Source organism: Phyllobates terribilis, unplaced genomic scaffold (genome assembly GCF_046119375.1).
Source record: "Phyllobates terribilis strain yellow unplaced genomic scaffold, ASM4611937v1 Scaffold_5__5_contigs__length_657084704, whole genome shotgun sequence".
Classification (NCBI taxonomy): domain Eukaryota; kingdom Metazoa; phylum Chordata; class Amphibia; order Anura; family Dendrobatidae; genus Phyllobates; species Phyllobates terribilis.
Window position 1 is genome coordinate 69,118,525 of NW_027362765.1, and position 19,569 is coordinate 69,138,093.

Below are 19,569 nucleotides of genomic sequence, written 5' to 3' on the forward strand. Positions count from 1 at the left end.
GGTCTGTCTTCCACACGGTCAACTCTTAGTAGCCGTGAGTCTCGACCGCATACTCCTCCTCACCCTGATGCTCCTTCCTCCCACCATGCCGAGTGTCGTCAGACAGCAAGTGATCCCACACTTGGACACTCTGAAGAGCTGTTCACTGGTCCATTTCCATATTTGGGCCCCTCGCCTGATACGCTTGAAGTGGTGGAATCGGAGATCCCATGTTGTGATGCCCAAATATTTGAACAGCCACGGCCACAGGAAGTTGACGTTGGCAATCTGTCACAAGAGGTGGACGATGACGAGACACAATTGCCAGGAAGTGAGGAGGAGGATCGTGGTGCGCAAGTGGAAGAGGAGGAGGTGGTGGATGATCTAGTAACTGACCCAACGTGGAAGGAGGACATGCAGAGTGAGGCCAGCAGCACATAGGGGGAGGGAGGCAGAGTACCCCAACAGGCAGGAAGAAGCAGTGTGGTGGCCGCAGACAGAAGGCAGGCAACCGTTCCCCGTAACACCAACACGAGGGACGTTGCCAGTACAAGCGGTAGGTTTTCCAGAGTCTGGAATTTTTTTAAAGACTCTGCTGATAACCCCAAAAAGGCCATATGTTCCACCTGCCATGCCAGCATCAGCAGGGGTGACAAAACTACCAGCCTGACCACCACCAGCATGATCAGGCACATGGCAGCAAAGCACCCGACTTTGTGGGGCGAAACCCAGGGTCCACGACCAGTGTCAGCGGGTGTCACCACTGCTTCTTCCACTGTTGTGCGTGCAATAGAACCCCCTGTTGTGTGTGCAAGGCAATCCCCTGTCCATACTGCATGTAAAGATGCCCCCTCCTCTCAGTCTTCACTTGTTATGGCAGTATCTCAAGAAACAGCATCAAGGTCCACGTCCCACCGCAGCGTTCAATTGTCCATATCCCAGACCTTTGAAAGAAAGCGGAAATTCGCAGCCAACGCCCCACAGGCCACAGTCCTAAATTCGCACATTCGACTGCTTGCATTGGAAATGCTGCCTTTTAGGCTGGTGGAGACGGAATCCTTCAGCAATCTTATCGCGGTGGCCGTCCCTCGGTACTCGGTCCCCAGCCGACACTATTTTGCCCGGTGTGCCATCCCCGCACTACACAAGCAAGTGTCCCAAAGCATCTGCCGTGCCCTCAACAACGCAGTTACTGGGAGAGTCCACCTGACAACGGACACGTGGACAAGTGCTTGTGGCCAGGGACGGTACATCTCTCTGACGGCACACTGGGTAAACATAGTGGAAGCCGGGACCCAGTCGGACCTTGGGACGGAACACATCCTCCCCACACCGAGGATTGCGGGCCCTATGTCAGTCAGAGTTGCCCCCACAGTGTACAGCTCCTGCGCATCCTCCTCCTCCTCCTCATGTTCAGCCTCCATCTCAGATATCATCACATCAGTTACAAGCTGGAAGCATTGCAGTACTGCCTCCGCCAAGCAGCAACAGGCTGTGCTGAAACTCATAAGCTTAGGTGATAAACCTCACACTGCTTGTGAGTTGTGGACAGCTGTGAAAGAGCAGGCAGATCTGTGGACGAGACCGCTGAACCTACATCCCGGCATGGTCGTGTGTGACAATGGCCGTAACCTGGTGGCGGCTCTGAGGCGAGGTGAGATCACACACGTACCATGCCTGGCTCATGTGCTTAACCTTGTGGTTCAGCGGTTTCTTAAATCGTACCCCGAGTTGCCAGATCTGCTCGTGAAAGTACGCCGCCTGTCAGCTCATTTTCGCAAGTCGGCTACAGCTTCCGCCGCCCTTGCTGTGTTGCAGCAGCGTTTGCAGCTTCCGGCACACCGACTGGTGTGTGATGTCCCCACACGTTGGAACTCTACCCTCCACATGTTGCAAAGGATTTGTGAGCAGAAGAGAGCAGTTGTGGAGTACCAGCTGCAACAAGGCCGTCGATATTCAGGTCAGACTCCACACATAAGACCTCAGGAGTGGACCTGGATGTCTGACATATGTACCATCCTGACAAACTTTGAGGAGGCCATCATTAGTGTCAGCATCCCACTTGTCTGTCTTTTGCAACGCTCTCTGCAGAGAATTAAAGAGGAGGCATTGCAGCCAGAGTATGATGAGATGGATCAAGAAGCCGTAGCGGGCGATTACACACAGCCCAGCCTCATCTCATCCCAACGTGCATTGGGGGACAATGAGGGAGAGGAGGAGGAGGAGGAGGAGGAGGAGGAGGAGGAGGAGGAGGAGGAAGAACAGGAGCTGCTATCATGCGTTGTACAGGTACTACCGTCTACAAGTGTCATACCGTCGGTTCAGCGTGGGTGGCCTGAGGACAGGGGGGAGGAGGAAGAGGAGGAGGAGGAGGAGGAGGAGAGCATGGTCAGTCGTAATCTTGGTGAGGACATGGAAATCTTGCCCGTTACCAGTCTGGCACGCATGGCTGACTTTATGTTACGCTGCTTTAACCGTGACCCTCGCGTTGTCAAAATGTTGGGTGACAGTCATTACTGGTTGGTGACACTTGTAGACCCCCGCTACAAGGAGAACTTTCACTCTCTTATTCCTGAGGTGGAGAGGTCTACAAAAATGGGGCAATACCAGAAGGCCCTTGCTGCAGAACTCTTAAAAAAATTCCCATCTGAACACGCTAGCGGCAGAGGTCACAGTTCGTTGCCCAACCAAGGCGTACAGGCGAGAGAGATGCAACTCCAATCCAGCAGAGGCAGGGGAACACTGTCAACGTTCTGGGACAGTTTTCTGACACCCGCCCAGCTTACAGGCCCTGAGGCGCGGGGTACTCTCACAAGGAGTGGAAAGTTTCAAAAGATGGTGAGGGAGTACCTTGCCGATCGTACCAGCGTCCTCCGTGATTCCTCTGTGCCTTTTAATTATTGGGTATCCAAGCTGGACACTTGGAATGAACTCCCTCTGTACGCCTTGGAGGTCCTGGCCTGCCCTGCCGCTAGCGTGTTATCGGAGCGTGTTTTTAGTGCCGCTGGGGGAATTATAACTGATAAGCGCACTCGCCTGTCAACTGACAATGCTGACAAGCTGACCCTTATCAAAATGAACAAGGGCTGGATTGGGCCAGACTTCTCATCACCACCAAATGACAGCAGAGTAACATAAAGTCAAATCCACTGTGTTATTTCGGGAGGTGTATTCACATGCACCGCTTCACACCCACACATGGGTATACGCTTCCTCGTTTCGGCTGTTTAATCTTCTTCTCCTTATCCTCAGCCTCCACCACCACTATACCACCAAGGTGCCAGCATTGCAAGTTCCTCCGTCCTTATTTTTGGCAGCTTTTGCTTGCAAGGCATAAGCAAATACTATGGGACACCCACTCCCCAATAATGGGACTTATGTTTGTAATATGCTGTACTGCATGGCTCTTGTAAGGGGCATTGCAAGTTGCTCCGTCCTAATTTTTGGCAGCTTTTGCTGGGAAAGCATAAGCAAATACTATGGGACACCCACTCCCCAATAATGGGACTTATGTTTGTAATATGCTGTACTGCATGTGACGCGCCCCCTGGGCCGTGTGTACACGTGTGTGGGATACCCGGTGCCGGGTCTCTGGGGTCTGTAGTCTCCGTGGCGGTGACCCGGTCCCGTGGCTCAGGCTGGTCAAACCAGTGGCAGTCTTTCTTAGGTTTTGAGGTTAATTGTCCGACTGCGCCACCCGTGGATTGCGGTCAGGGAGTACCACCGCTGCGAGGCAGACCGCTGAGGCTGGTGTTGTGTGCGCAGCATAGAATGGGATAACTCCCCTCGGGAGGAGTATAGCCTCAGGGCAGTGAGTGTGGATGATGGGGGTGATGGTGCACGAGCGCAGCAGGAATGACTCAGTCTTTGCAGTGCAGTTCAGGGTCGTTACTGATGATTATAAGGTAGACCCTCCCGGGAGTACTGGCTAGCATAAGAGGCCTGGTCAGTCTGTGAGCAAGCAGGAGTTCCCCTGGCCAGGTGGAGTTGTAGGCCTCCCCGTCTGTCTGCACTCTTCCTGGCTACCTTGCTGTAAGCGGGTAGAAGTAGCCCACGTCCCTGAGTGTACCGTGTAGTGCTCACCCGTATGGCTGGTGACTTGGGGCCTTCCGTTAGCCTCCGCTCCACAACGGCGGTGCTGGTCCCTTGCTTGTGACTGAGCCTCCGGGCTTCTATGGCCAGAGGACCTGAAATCCCCTGCCGGCTGGTTTCTGCTGCTGGATATATAAGTCCTCACAGCTTCGGACTCCTGTGTCCGGTTCCTATTGTCTTCTGCCAGGGCGAGCTCTGCTCAGCTTCCAGCCCCTGGTCTTTAGCTCCTAGCTCCTACAGAGCTCCTTGCTGTTACTTTCCCTTGCTCTCACTCTGACTCTGACTGTTCTCTGACTCACTCAACCCCGCCCCAGATCCAGTTTATAAGGGCAGAATTCTCCCCTCCCAGGATTGGGGCAGGAGGATGTTGCATGTTTAAGGGATCTTGACCAGGAAACCTCCCACTTGCTCTCCGACGTAATATCTCTATTACTGTGGTGAACAGACCCCTGGGGTGCCACACATGGCTCTTGTAAGGGGCATTGCAGTTCCTCATAATTTTTGGAAAGCCTTCCATTCACTGCTTAGGCCAACAGTGCACGGGAGACCCAGTTGCTATAAATGGAAAAAAAGGTTTAGTTAACGCCCTCTGACCTCCATGTCATTTCCAAGGGGCATTGGAGTGGCTCGAAATTTTTGGTAGGCATTGCACTCACTGTATGCCCTATAACTGTGTAGCCGAACCGCTCCTTTTGTTACAGAAACATATCCTACAAGACATATCTGGTTGACTGGCCTAATATTGATGTGAATGGTCCCTGTTCCTCCAGCTCTTTCTCCTTTGCCACTACCTCATCCATCATTTATCACCTGAAGCTTTGTTTTAACGGGAGTCATAGAACTTGGATAGTAGCAGGAAAACATCCAGCAATCCTCGGAGGAGGTAGGATATGCGCCAAAACGCTGACCACCTCAGGCCTAGCCGCTACTACATACATGCGCTTGCATTACAACAAAACAAAGCAGATGCTAACTTCTATCATCCTCATCATGCTCCTCACCTTGGCACTCTCAACTCCCCTGATGGAGAAGCCAGGACCCACCGGAGGAGTCTGATAGTCCGGTGGGCTCGGCCAATGCTGCCCTAAAGCAGGCCAGGCTAAGAAAAGTGTAGGAAAGGTTACCGGGACAAATAGGGGTGGCTGGGGACCGAGTATGGACACCCGGCCACCCCCTGGAGGCTGGGGAGCAAGCGGGGACACCCGGCCACCAGGCGGCTGGGGACTGAGTATGGATACCAGGCCGCCGACACAGCCATGGCGTGGTGGCCAGATTCCGCCTCCACATGCCTAAAAGGCCCAATTTAAAGTGCAAGCAAGCAAGCAGTATGGTATTGCAGCCTGGGGGTGGGTGGGTGGCAGGCTGCATACTTGCGCTTGCATTGCAAGGAATGGGAGAGGTACAATTGAACACTGCCCTGGGACAAGGACTTGAATGGGGATAGTTGCAAGTCTGCAATGACAGGTGCAAGGTGGGAGGCATCTTCGCATGTACCATGAACAGGGGTTTGGCATGCACACACTACAGCGGAATAGGCTCTCCTTCCCACTAAATGCACTGGGGAGGGCAGAGGTAATGTTTTGGTATACGCGCTTAATCTTATGTATAAGGCACACCAGGACAAATATGGGCGGCTGGGGACTGAGTATGGATACCTCGCTGCCGAAGCAGCCATGAGGTAGTGGCCAGCTTCGGCCTCCTCCAAACAAAAAGGCCCCATTTCAAGTGCAAGCTAGCAGTATGGAATTGCAGTCTGGGGGTGGGTGGGTGGCAGGCTGCATACTTACACTTGCATTAAAAGAAAACATAGCAGATGCTAACTTCTGTCATCATCATCATGCTCCTCACCTTGGCACTCTCAACTCCACCGATGGAGAAGTCAGGGTCCACCGGAGGAGTCTGGTTCTCTGGTGGGCTCGTCCAATGCTGCCTAAAGCAGGCCGGGCTAAGAAAAGTGTGTGGGGGGGATGTTCCAAGGAGAAATAGGGGCGGCTGGGGACCGTTTATGGACACCCAGCTGCCCCCAGGCGGCTGGGGACCGTGTGTGGACACCCAGCCGCGGGGCGGCTGGGGACAGAGTATGGACACCCGGCTGCCGGGCGGCTGGGGACTGAGTATGGATTCCAGGCCGCCAACACAGCCATGACGTGGTGGCCAGATTCCGCCTCCACATGCCTAAAAGGCCCAATTTCAAGTTCAAGCAAGCAAGCAGTATGGTACTGCAGCCTGGGGGTGGGTGGGTGGCAGGCTGCATACTTGAGCTTGTATTGCAAGGAATGGGGGAGGTACAATTGAACACTGCCCTGGGACTAGAACTTGCATGGGGATAGTTGCAAGTCTGCATCTTCTGGATCACTTATGATGGGCACACTTTTAGACAGTGACCTGGGAGTCAGAGATGCTTCCAGGGGTCTTCCCCATGCTGTTCCCTTGTCTTTTCAGCACTTTATGCATGTGTCACACAGCACATGGCCAGATAAGGTTGTAAAATGTTAAAATGACATTTCACGGTGAATGCATTTGTCATAGTTGAAAGCAATACAAAAGTGCAAAAACGCATAAAAAATGCTACATGTGAACATAGCCGAAGGTGTGGAGGAGTATTTTTGTTTTTGCTCATTTATTTTAACTTATACACAAGTCTTTACCCTGGAAAGGATGTTTCTTAACATATTTCACAGGAAAAAAGTTTCACTTTCGTTTTTGAACGTTTTATTGTGAGCCTGTAAAAGTGGCTTAATACCTCTGACCACGTTGTTGACAGCAGTGACCTGGGGGGTCAGAAATGCTTCCTGGGGCGATCCCCATGCTGTCCCCATGTCATTTGAGCACTGTCACTATCGTTTTGGGCACTTGTTAGGCTTTTAAAAGACTGCCGGGGGTGCCACCGCAAAAATGCTCGAGTCTCCCATAGACTAACATTGGGCTCGTTGCTCGGGTCGAGCACCCGAGTATCACGGCGAGCTCGGCCCGAGCTTCGAGCACCCGAGCATTTTAGTGCTCGCTCAACACTAATCAGTAATTATTATGCTTGTATGTGTTAGTGTATGGGCTGCATTTAGTGTAACAAATGGGATGAATTTGGATATATTGGTTTACTTGTAGGTTCATGAATTTGAATCACTAATAACCACATGGTATATAATTTTTTTTTTACATCTTAAGCTGCATTGCAAAATTTACCAAACATTTTTATTTGGAGGTATTTGAATGTTTAACCCAACACTTCACTAATTTATGAAATTATGTTTATTTTCCGATATAAAATTCTTGTGGATTGGTTCAATATTTGTGGGAAATCTCTCATCTGAGCAGTAACCCATTCATATTTCGACCACTGGGTGGCAGTATTTCAGCAAACAAGATTGCTGTTCTAGATGGAAATATAACATTGACTATACTCTGCATTATGCTATTTTTTTTTTGTAACTGACAATTGTATAGATATAGCAGTTTTTTTACACCATTAGGCGATTATATTCAATTGAATAAACTCGCTACTTTTTTCCTAAGGTTTTGACTGTATTTTTGCACTATGCACTTGATTGTTAAACATTAGTTTGATACTAGAATTATTACATTGACATTTATATTCCAGGCATACCATACTAATTTCCACTGGGTCTTATCCAATCCGCATACATATTGTTTGCTTACATATTTATATATAGGTCCATTGTTCCATACGAGTATATTGTGCGAGAGTATTATGAAATTATATACATGAGAATTATGCCTCATTGTTTTGTATCAACTATTTATGGCCATGTCACATGATGATGATGTTGAGATGTTCTTGATGTTTTTTTAAAGGGTGAGGGAACTAGAGAAATTGGCTCCGGAGCGCTGTGTGGAGGTTCTGGTGCCATATCCAACAGGGGAACCGCAGAAGGCCTATTATGACCTGGCCTTGCAGGATGCTAAAGAGTACGCCAAGTTTGAAAATAGAGATCTTGTCGCGCTTAAGAGTGAGTGACTGTCAGGGTGCAACGGGTGCACAACTGGGCCTATCACAATTACAAACCTCCCCAATCCCAAATGTTCAACCAACTACACCTGGTTCAAAAGTGGTTGCAAGCGGAATCTTCAGCCCCAGTACAGATGGTGGAGATGGTCGTCAAGGACAGGTTCATATACTCCCTTCCGAGGCCGGTGCAGTCCTCAGTTGCCCAAGAAGATCCCAAAAATACAGATGACCTGGTCGGCCTGGTGGAAAGGTACCAGGCAGTCGACAGTTTTAGCTGGTTTATGGCTGACACCCCCGAGTACTCCTGAATATAGCAAAGGAGAAATAGGAAGCAGAGGTTACATTCTATAGGAGCGTAACCGAGCATGTGGACCAAATGCAAAAGAGGATTGCTGAAGTGATGCCCATCGTGAGAGAGCACCTCCTCCAGACGCAAGAGGCCCAGTCAAGGGTGTACAATCGATCGGCAAGGGTGAGACAGTTCAGCCCTGGGAATCGGGTACTAGTGCTGGTACCCACGGCAGAGAGTATATTTTTGGCCAAGTGGCAGGGCCCCTACGAAGTAGTTGAAAAGGTTGGTGAACTATAAAGTCCACCAAACAGGAAGAAGGAAGCCCTGTCTACCTGATTAAGCCATGACGATCTAGAGAGCCCTTGGAAGCTCAGTGTTTGGTGGCTAAATAAAACGTTGACGTGGAAGATGTCACGGGGGAAGAGATGAGGTCACATGCCCAAGAACAGAAGTGCCAAAATATAATCCATGATAGACTTAAAAATCGAGAATATAATAAATGGACACTTGATAGGGCTACTAAAATAGTGAATACAAAAAGTCATAATTTATTAAATAAATAAATATACGAAAAATAACGCCACTCCAATAAAATCTGTATTTGTTACAACATACAGTAAGGAATTTAATCAGATTAAGGGAATTATTAATAAAAACCTTCCTATGTTGTATAGTGATCATCTACTTAACCAGATTTTACGTGAGGATTGTTTATTTTCTGCTAAAAAATCTCCCACTTTTTCCAAACTTCTTTCCCCTGGTTTAATTGTCAGAGAAACGCAGTGTAAGAGAACCTGGCTCACACCTGCAGGTTTTCATAAATGCGGCATCAACAAATGCATACCTTGCAAACCAAAGAATTAAAATATAACCACACTGAACAAGACACATTACATTAGGCAATTCATTAATTGCAGCAGCAAATTTGTGATATATTGTGTTCAGTGTGTGGAATGTAATGTTAGATACATCGGCTGCACTACCCGCAAGATGAGACAGAGAATAAATGAGCATATACGCGATTCCATGAACTCCGAGGCCATTAACGCCTCCAATCATTTTCGAAAAGAACACAGTGGTAATTTGAAAGGCTTCCAATTTTCCTGAAGGTTTAAATAAACAAAATTATCTGATTTTACATTATTAGTAATTTGCATTGTATTCATCTTGTTTTAATCAGATAATAGTTTTATCATAGTAAAAGTTGTGTGTTTTTTCACTGCATAGGTGCTACACTTGTTAATTTAGATTATGCACCATCTGTGTATAGGTGTGGTGACTTGAGAGTGTTTTATATTCTGTTTGAGTTTCATTCCCACATTAGGTTATGAATAAGAAGTATAATTTTCAAAACGTGTCAACCAGGACCCTAATATATTTATTTTGGGACTTTCTCTTCGGGTGATATATTAATCTATTCCTATGATGTGGACTTTCCTTTGAAACATGTTTTTATGGATGGATTATTAATGAAATGCTGGATCAACCTCCCCTTTTCTGTGGACTGTCTTTCCTTGGATTTTGGATCCTGTGCACTCGTGGATAGGTGAGCTGATCATTTCTGTTTTGCCAAGAATTGCTTCTTCGGAACAGAGACCTATTTTCAGAGTTGCCGGGTTGTACTCATATCATAGAACATGAAGTATTCACAGAGCCTCATTTCTGGGTGAATTTGAAGTCATATCAGATTCGTGAACCTTGCCAAGAGGTAATCTCTCAGGAGGTGAAGCGTACGGTAAATCTAGAAGTCACTGAAGAGTCCAAGAGCGGCTGGTCTAGTCCCTTAGTCTTGGTGCCGAAACCAGATGGAGAATGCAATGACTACCGGAAGTTGAATGAAGTTTCTACATTTGACTCATATCCAATGCTCTGTGTCAATGAGCTTATTGAAAGACTAGGGTCAGACTGGTACATTACTACTCTGGACCTCACAAAAGGGTATAGGTAGATTCCTTGTCCAAAGAGAAGACAGCCTTGTCAATGCAGATGGTTGCTTCCAGTATGGCAGGTGGCCATTTGGGTTTCAAGGAGCTCCTGCCACCTTCCAGAGAACTATGGAACGGATCCTAGCTCCCCACAAGACGTACGCCGCAGCTTACCTGGATATCGTGATCAATCAGGATTGGGGAAGCCATCTAGGCAAAGTTCAGGCGATATTTCCTTTAAGGAAGGAGGGTTTTTTCATCAAACAGGAGAAATGTGCCATGGGAATGGAAGAAGCCAAGTACTTGGGCTATGCCGTAGGGAGGAGCAAGATCAAATCCCAAGTGAATTAGGTTCACTCGATCCAGACTAGGCCACAACCTTTCTCAAAGAAGCAGGTCAGAGCGTTTTTTGGGCTTCGTGGGATACTAACATAGCGTCATCACTAATTTTGCAATTATAGCAGCACCTCTGACACCTCCTTAACGGTACGAAGTCGCCTATGACTAAGTGGTCTCCAGAAGCGGAGACCGCATTCCTGGAACTGAATATAGCCCTGTGTAAACAGTCACTGTTAGTTGGTCCGGATTTCTCCAAGGAATTTGTGGTCCAGACGGACGCATCAGATATCACACACTGGACCTCATCTTCACGCACCTCTGTTCCCTATCTAACCTCTCTAACTCACCTCTCCCTCTTTCTGACCACAACCTACTTACAATCTCTACCCTCTCCTCTCCAGGGCAACAATCCCCAAGCCACAAACTTGCACACCCTCGCAGAAATCTTAAACACTTTGACCTACACTCATTCTCCGAATCCCTTCTCCCTCTTACAGACATTAGTTCCTTACATGATGCACATGTTGCTGCCACTTTATACAACACCATAACAGCTGCAGCTCTCAATTCGGTCGCCCCCCTCACACATACCAAAGCTCGCAAAATCAACAAACAACCCTGGCACACCAGCCTAACTAAAGAACTGCAACGGGCCTCCAGGGTTGCTGAGCGTAGATGGAAAAGGTCCCACTCCAATGAGCACTTCATCGCATTCAAACAGTCCCTCACTACCTTCAAGTCCACACTCAAAAAAAACATTCTCATCTCTCATATCCTCCCTGTCTCACAAATCCAAACAACTATTAAACACCTTCAATTCTCTCCTCCATCTCCCAGTGCCTCCTCCCTCTCCTCTTATTTCAGCCGAATACTTTGCCTCATTCTTCAAGCAGAAGATTGACACCATCAGACAAAGCTTTTGCCTAAAGTCCACACAGCCCCTCCCCACACCTACTCAATCCTCCTCCTCCATAACGAAAGATGAACATTCCTCTTTACTCTCCAAATCACACCTCACCACCTGTGAACTTGACCCAATCCCGTCCCACCTCATCCCAAACCTTACCACTATCTTCATCCCAACCCTAGCCCACCTTTTCAACCTGTCACTAACAACTGGAGTCTTCCCCTCGTGCTTCAAACATGCCTCGATTACACCCATCCTCAAAAAAGCCCTCCCTTGACCCATCCTCTCTGACTAGCTATCGTCCCATATCACTTCTCCCCTATGCCTCAAAACTACTGGAACAACACGTCCATTCTGAACTGTCCTCCCACCTCTCCTCCTGCTCCCTCTTCAACCGCCTACAATCTGATTTCTGACCGCACCATTCTACTGAAACTGCACTGACTAAATTCACCAACGACCTAATAACTGCCAAATCCAAGCGACACTACTCTGTCCTCCTCCTCCTGGACCTGTCATCTACCTTCGACACAGTGAACCATTCCCTCTTACTCCAGACTCTAGTCTCTCGGCATCACAGACTTGGCCCTGTCCTGGATCTCCTCATACCTAACAGACCAGACATTCAGTGTCTCCCACTCACACACCACCTCCTCATCTCACCCCCTATCTGTCAGTGTCCTCCAAAGTTCAGTTCTAGGACCCCTACTCTTCTCCATCTACACCTTAGGCCTGGGACAGCTCATAGAGTCTCATGGCTTTCATTATCACCTCTATGCCGACGACACACAGATCTAACTCTCTGGACCAGATATCACCTCCCTACTAACCAAAATCCTACAATGTCTGTCCGCTATTTCATCCTTCTCTGCTAGATTTCTAAAACTTAACATGGACAAAAACAGAATTCATCATCTTTCCGCCATCTCATTCAACCCCCTCAACTGACCTATCTATCAATGTCAATGGCTATCCACTCTCCCCAGTCCCTCAAGCTTGATGTCTTGGGGTAACCCTGGACTCTGACCTCTCCTTCAAACCACATATCCAAGCCCTTTTCCACTTCCTGCCAACTCCAACTTAAAAATATCTCCCGGATCCGCACATTCCTCAACCATGAATCTGCAAAAACAGTAGTGCACGCCCTCATCATCTTCCGCCTTGACTACTGCAACCTCATGCTCTGTGGCCTCCCTTGTAACACTCTCGCACCCCTCCAATCTATCCTAAACTCTGCTGCCCGACTAATCCACCTGTCCCCACGCTATTCCCTGGCCTCTCCTCTCTGTCAATCTCTTCACTGGCTTCCCATTGCCCAGAGACTCCAGTTCAAAACCCTAACCATGCCATACAAAGCCAATCACAACCTGTCTCCTCCATATATCTCTAACCTAGTCTCCCGGTACATACCTGCACGCAACCTCTGATCCTCACAAGATCTCCTTCTCTACTTCCCTCTTAGCTCCTCTTCCCACAATCGCATACAAGATTTCTCCCGTGCATCCCCCCCTACTCTGGAACTCTCTACCCCAACATATCAAACTCTCGCCGACCGTGGAAACCTTCAAAAGGAAGCTGAAGACCCACCTTTTCCGACAAGTCTACAACCTGCATTAACCATCGCTCTACCATACCGCTCCACGACCAGCCCTACCCTCACCTACTGTATCCTCACCCATCCCTTGTAGATTGTGAGCCCTCGCGGGCTGGGTCCTCGCTCCTTCTGTAACAGTCGCCGTCACATTTTCGCTATGTATACCCCTTTTTCACATGTAAAGCGCCATGGAATAAATGGCGATATAATAAATAATTATAATAATATCGGATTTGATAAAGTCTTTTCTCAGGAAGTGAACGATGAAGAACACCCGAAAATATACCCAAGACTGTCTTCCTGAGAGTAGAACTACTTGGAGAGTAGAGAAGGAGTGTTTGGACATTAAGTGGGCGTTGGACCTTTTACGATACTTTCTATTAGGGAGGAGGTTCAGGTCAGTGTGAGGTGGATGCAAGAGAAGAAGGGGAACAATTCCCAAGTGAACAGGTGGTTCTTAAGTCTTCAGGATTTTAGCTTCCATAGGCCCAGAAACTACGTGGCAATACTGAAGCTCTGTCGAGAGTCAACGTATGATGGCGGTTATGTAAAAAATAGAAAAAAAAAGTGAATCACTGAAAAGTTGCAAACTTTTTGCAGAATTTTTTGGCATTTTCACGCATGTCTCAGTCAGGTCTGCCAAAGTGGGTGGAGCATGAACGGGGCTTGCCAATGCCCGCCAAATTCATCGCTAGTGGCATAACTTTAGCCCATCAGAAATATTGCTCCAATCTGTTCTTGGCTTGGTTATCATTTCTGCCGAGGCGCACAGAGGCCTGCACCACTGAGAAGAAACGGTATCTGCATGACAGCATGAATTCAGTATTACTTACCCAAACCCCCCACCTTCATTAAAGATTGGTGTGCACAGTGCAAATCTTAAAGAGATTGTTCAAGACTTTTTTTTTTTTTTTTTTTTTTTTTTACTATGGGCCTAAAAACTAAAACAGGCAAGTATTTGCTAACAGAGGCTATCAAGTGCCTGCTGGCTCAGTGGTCACTGACCGCTCCTGCTGGCGATTCAGTTGCTCCACGTCAGAAGAGCAGCTCTTCTTCTTCCGGGCTGCTTTGTCGACAAAGACATGACTTCCGATATCATGGTGACTGACAGCAGGCTTCCCGCAGTTAAACTATCAATCAGCAGGACATCGACAGTCACGCCCCATCAACAGAGCAGAGTAGAGGAGAAGCCAAATCACCAGTAAGAGCCGTCTGTGACCACTCTGTGTCAGTAGAGATCAGCAGCAGGAACAAAAGGTAGGAAGAAAGATTACCTGGGTGATAGTTCTTAGCACATTTTAAATATAAAAAAAGAATAGTCCTGGGTAACCTCGTAATGAAACAGCCCCTATATCCACATCAAAAGTTTCACGTGAACACAACCGAAAAAACCCTGAAAATCTAAAGTTACTCTGCAAGCCAGTTAATGACAAGAATCTGTGACTTCTCGGCATTTAGTGGTCACTACTCACCTGTGCGGTTATTTGTAGGAATCTCCTCTTTACACCGCTCATCACCCCTCACATATGTCTCTGTAGTATTAATATGGGGCAGATCTTTACCCTGAAAGAAATATTGTAAAAGGGTCAGCCCTGCAGCTGGGCAGGAGAGAGTTACAAGGGGGGGTCAGCCATGCAGCTGGGCAGGAGAGAGTTACAGGGGGGTCAGCCCTGCAGCTGGGCAGGGGAGAGTTACAGGGGGGTCAGCCCTGCAGCTGGGCAGGGGAGAGTTACAGGGGGGTCAGCCCTGCAGCTGGGCAGGGGAGAGTTACAGGGGGGTCAGCCCTGCAGCTGGGCAGGGGAGAGTTACAGGGGGGTCAGCCCTGCAGCTGGGCAGGGGAGAGTTACAGGGGGGTCAGCCCTGCAGCTGGGCAGGGGAGAGTTACAGGGGGGTCAGCCCTGCAGCTGGGCAGGGGAGAGTTACAGAGGGTCAGCCCTGCAGCTGGGCAGGGGAGAGTTACAGAGGGTCAGCCCTGCAGCTGGGCAGGGGAGAGTTACAGAGGGTCAGCCCTGCAGCTGGGCAGGGGAGAGTTACAGAGGGTCAGCCCTGCAGCTGGGCAGGGGGAGAGTTACAGAGGGTCAGCCCTGCAGCTGGGCAGGGGGGAGAGTTACAGAGGGTCAGCCCTGCAGCTGGGCAGGGGGGAGAGTTACAGAGGGTCAGCCCTGCAGCTGGGCAGGGGAGAGTTACAGAGGATCAGCCCTGCAGCTGACAGGGGAGAGTTACAGAGGGTCAGCCCTGCAGCTGACAGGGGAGAGTTACAGAGGGTCAGCCCTGCAGCTGGGCAGGGGAGAGTTACAGGGGGGTCAGCCCTGCAGCTGGGCAGGGGAGAGTTACAGGGGGGTCAGCCCTGCAGCTGGGCAGGGGAGAGTTACAGAGGGTCAGCCCTGCAGCTGGGAGGTGTTTCTAGGTGGTTCACTGTATATACAATAGACTGTAGTTGTAGTGCATGTTTCCTATGTGGGGCTCGGTAGAGTGAGGTTGTGCTATTGCTCATTGTTGGCACTTGAGGCATGATATTAGGTGTGTGAGCCAAGCGTGACAGTTGCACTGAAATACAAGCTGTCATGCTCGGGTCGGGAGAACAGCCAGCCAGTCCGAGCAGTGTGCTGCAATCCCGATCAGAGTTAAACAGCCATCTGACTCTTCCCTTAATACTGGTGGATAAAACTAGACTGAACACAAGACCTTCACAGCCGTTTGCACATTATAGGGAAGATCTCATGGCACCTTCTCTCCATCTACCTGATGATCCTGAGGAACATTGGGATCTTCTTGTTTACAGTCCTGTGGAAGAAGAGGATGGGGACATCTCTCTGGTGTTGTCCTCTTACTGGATAGAACTGGAGGAAACACAAACAGGGACTGAATTCATTCTTTACATACAGATAATTATAGGCAGTGTGCATTTAGTCCTGTCTATTACCTGGTGATGTGAGGGGCTGGGGAACCTCCATCATGATGTCCTTGTACAGATCTTTGTGTCCTTCTAAATACTTCCACTCCTCCATGGAGAAATAGACAGCGACATCCTGACACCTTATAGGAACCTGACACATACAATGATACCGTCATCCCCCAATCCCTTCATAGCATTACTGTATAATGTCCCAGCATTCCCAGCAGTGTCACCTCTCCAGTCAGCAGCTCAATCATCTTGTAGGTGAGTTCTAGGATCTTCTGGTCATTGATGTCCTCATGTATCAGGGGGTGAGGTGGAGGTCCTGTGATTGGGCTCAGGGGTCTTCCCCATCCCTCAGACACAGGGTCCTGACAGCGCTCACTAGAGGTCTTCCTCACTACTGTGTAATCCTGGTTATGGAGAGACACATTAATAAATCTCACTACAGACATTTCCAGAGTCCTCACCTCTCCAGTTCTGTCCATCTGTTATTCCCATAGATAAGAATGATGTAATGTGACATCAGAATCTCTCACCTCTCCAGTAAGCCGGAAGAGGATCTCTAGGGTGAGGTGTAATATCCTCTCCGCCATCTTGTCCCTGTCTCTATCCATCCTTGATGGTCAATCAGGAAAATTCTCTTATATAGAAGATCTCCACTGAGAGGATCCGATATTGTAGGGACCTGAATGGGGAGAAGATGACGATGTAACATCATAAAGATCCCATGTAAGAAATCTCCGGAGCTGTTACCGGCTTCACATGATCACTACATCCAGTCATGGCCCCGTCCTGCCCCCGGTATAACACACAATCACATTATAGTCAGATACAGAGATTTATCACATAATGTCTCCAATCCAGCATTAAAAGCATAGAACAAATCTAAATTATCTGAACTTATTAAATATTTTATAAAAAGACAAAGTTATAAAGTCCCGGGAACATCCAACGAGATCAGGACGGCAGAAGAGGGGACGTCAGTAACAGATAATGATAGAACATTAATATAAACTACAGAGAATTGTAATCCCAGTAAATGTGATTGTCCCAGAAAGGTGCTGCATAGAACGAGAAAAACGAAAAGGGGGGATGTGGGTCAGGGCAGAAATATTGATTCCAATTACTAAAAAAAGGATGAACTTTATTAGATATAAATCGTAAAAACAACGGGTATGGATATTCCCAGTAATACAGTCAAAAGTTAAAATTGGTGGGTGAGCAACTGTGGGAGCCCCAGTAGTATAAGCCATAGTTCACACAGTGTATGATTGTCAATTTAACAATAGGAAAATGAAAAAAAAAATGTATAAGAGTCAGTATTCATTAACATATATATACACACATGTCCAAACAAAAAGTAACTTGTTTTGTGAAAATATGAAAATGGATTTATATCCACAAATGAGTCACAAACAATAAGTGTAAATAATTGGTAATAATAATTTCACCCACCAAACACGCGACGAGTGAATGTTTTCATGAATGCTTTGTCAGGGGTGGTTGGTGGAGAGGAGACAGGGATGTGTAGGGAGGGGATAGGGGTAGAGATGTGAGGGGACGGGATAGGGGTGCGGAGCTTAGCCAAACATTTCAAGTGTGAGTAGCCAATAGAAAAGGTGCATATAGTGACAGCAGGTGATTTCAATGCAAATATCAAGTATTAAGACAACCTCACATAAAATGGAGACGCAGTGTCGGTGTTGTGATCTCACCGACTCATGCGCAGAAAAGCATATAGGTCTGTCACAGTCTACTGAAGGGAAATCATAGCGCTGATGTGTGGTCATATGGAGAAACCTATAGCAGGACTTGCCAGCTGACGCAATGGTCAGGTAAATGGGTCAGAGGACGCAGCGGTCAGTTGGCATCAGAGTGAGGTGACCATCTTGTCAGAGGACGGGGCATCAGGCAACAGTATTGAAGTGCGGACACATAGCGGCCAATGTAACTGACGCTGCAGTCACATGTGTACAGGGTCAGAGATATCAGTACATGCTGAAAAGAGGGCGGATGTGGAGTATATTAACACCATATAGTAATAGACTCGGTCGTCCCTATTTCTAGGCACATGTTTAGCGCCCGTAGTCCCAACTTCCTTAAGCACAAGGTGACCCCCATACCAGGAAATCCAAAATAAAAAAAAAAAAATTTTTTCTTTCCATACCAAGAAATGAATTAGTGCTCACCCATAACTAGTGATGGGAGGAAATATAAAGGATGCTGTCATGTGTTCTGAAAAATCCCATTACAGGTAAGTAATTACAGCTTTTTCTATCACCCATGACAGCACCACATAGATTTACAGAGAAAAATTTATATTTAGGACCACAGCCTGTAGAACCAATTTCACAAAAGAAAGATCAGAAGAGGAAGTTAAATCCAGTCTATAGTGTTTATAAAAGGAGAGGACCACATTGCTGCCTTATATATCTGATCAATGGACACATCCTCCCTCATCGCCGAGGAGGTTGCAATGGCTCTTGTAGAGCGAGCCCTCAGATCCCCTGGAATTACTAAACTAATCTGATGGCATCTTTAATTCATCTGGCTAGAGTACTTTTAGATGCTTTAAAGACGTTGTCCACGACTGCCCCTAATGCATTTAAATGGTGTAAATAAGTTGTTTTGTAAATACCTTGTGTTGTTCTTCTTACCTGTGACCTTACTTGACCGCTCACAGGCATCACGTGACCCCCGGCTGCAGCTGGCTCTTGCATCCGCTTAGGTCACGTCAAGTCGGGAGTGACCCAGTCACGAGCTCCCAGCTGAGCGATGGGCTGTGGGCGGGGTTTCCCCGCGTGTCACACCCAGCATCCACCACGTGCATTCCCTCTCTCCTCATTCATTGGGAGTGGGGCGTGGTGGATGCTGGGCTGTGACGTGCAGAGAAACCCTGCCCATAGCCCATCACTCAGCGGGGAGGGCGTCACTGGGTCATGCCCGACTTGACGTAATATAAACGGATGCAAGAGCCGGCTGAAGCCGGGGGTCATGTGTTGCCTGTGAGCGGCTTTTATAGCGCCGTTCGCAGGCAAGAAGCACAACACAAGGTATTTACAAAACTTATTTACACCATTTAAATACATTGGGGCCATTATCTATAGTAGTGGACCTCTTTAAGCCTTTTCCTAGGGCACGGAAATGAAATAAACAGCGACTGGCATCTTCTCCAAGATTCCATAGCCGATATACACTTTATTAGGCTTCTCCTGACATCAAGTGTATGAAATTTCTCTTCTTTATTATTTTTGGTATGAAGAGTAGAATGAGGGAAGAGTAACTTCTGGACTCCCATGAAACCTGGAGGCTGCCTTAGGGAAGTAGGCTGGATCTGGTTTTAAAATGATGCTCTCTTGCAGGACCTGTGTAAATGGAGGACCTACTGACAGGGTCTGGATATCACTAACCCTACGAGTTGAAGTTAGGGCCTCTAGAAGAACTGTCTTTAACGTGAGGAATTTGACTGATACAGAGTCCATGGTTTCAAAGGGAGAGTCTGTTAGGGTTGTCAGAACCAGATTCAAATCCCAAGGAAGGAAGGACTTTTGGAAAGGGAATTAATCTTGACCTGA

At 48.0% G+C, this 19,569-nt stretch overlaps 2 protein-coding genes across 8 annotated transcripts in view; one reads left to right on the forward strand and one right to left on the reverse strand.

Annotated features, from left to right (window-relative positions):
• The window catches only part of LOC141272048 (oocyte zinc finger protein XlCOF7.1-like), a 32,853-nt gene extending 16,184 nt beyond the window's left edge, over positions 1-16,669 (reverse strand). For both annotated transcript variants that reach the window (XM_073682334.1, XM_073682333.1), the window contains exons 1-5: positions 16,531-16,669; positions 16,225-16,404; positions 16,019-16,142; positions 15,838-15,935; positions 14,568-14,658 (exon numbers count right to left, since the gene is read on the reverse strand). In XM_073682334.1, coding sequence (XP_073538435.1) covers positions 14,568-14,658; positions 15,838-15,935; positions 16,019-16,142; positions 16,225-16,404; positions 16,531-16,608 — 571 coding nt within the window. In that variant the 5' untranslated portion in view covers positions 16,609-16,669. The remainder of the gene's footprint in view (positions 1-14,567; positions 14,659-15,837; positions 15,936-16,018; positions 16,143-16,224; positions 16,405-16,530) is intronic.
• LOC141270715 (uncharacterized) overlaps positions 1-19,569 on the forward strand; it is a 669,979-nt gene that overhangs the window by 99,809 nt on the left and 550,601 nt on the right. The window lies entirely within an intron of this gene.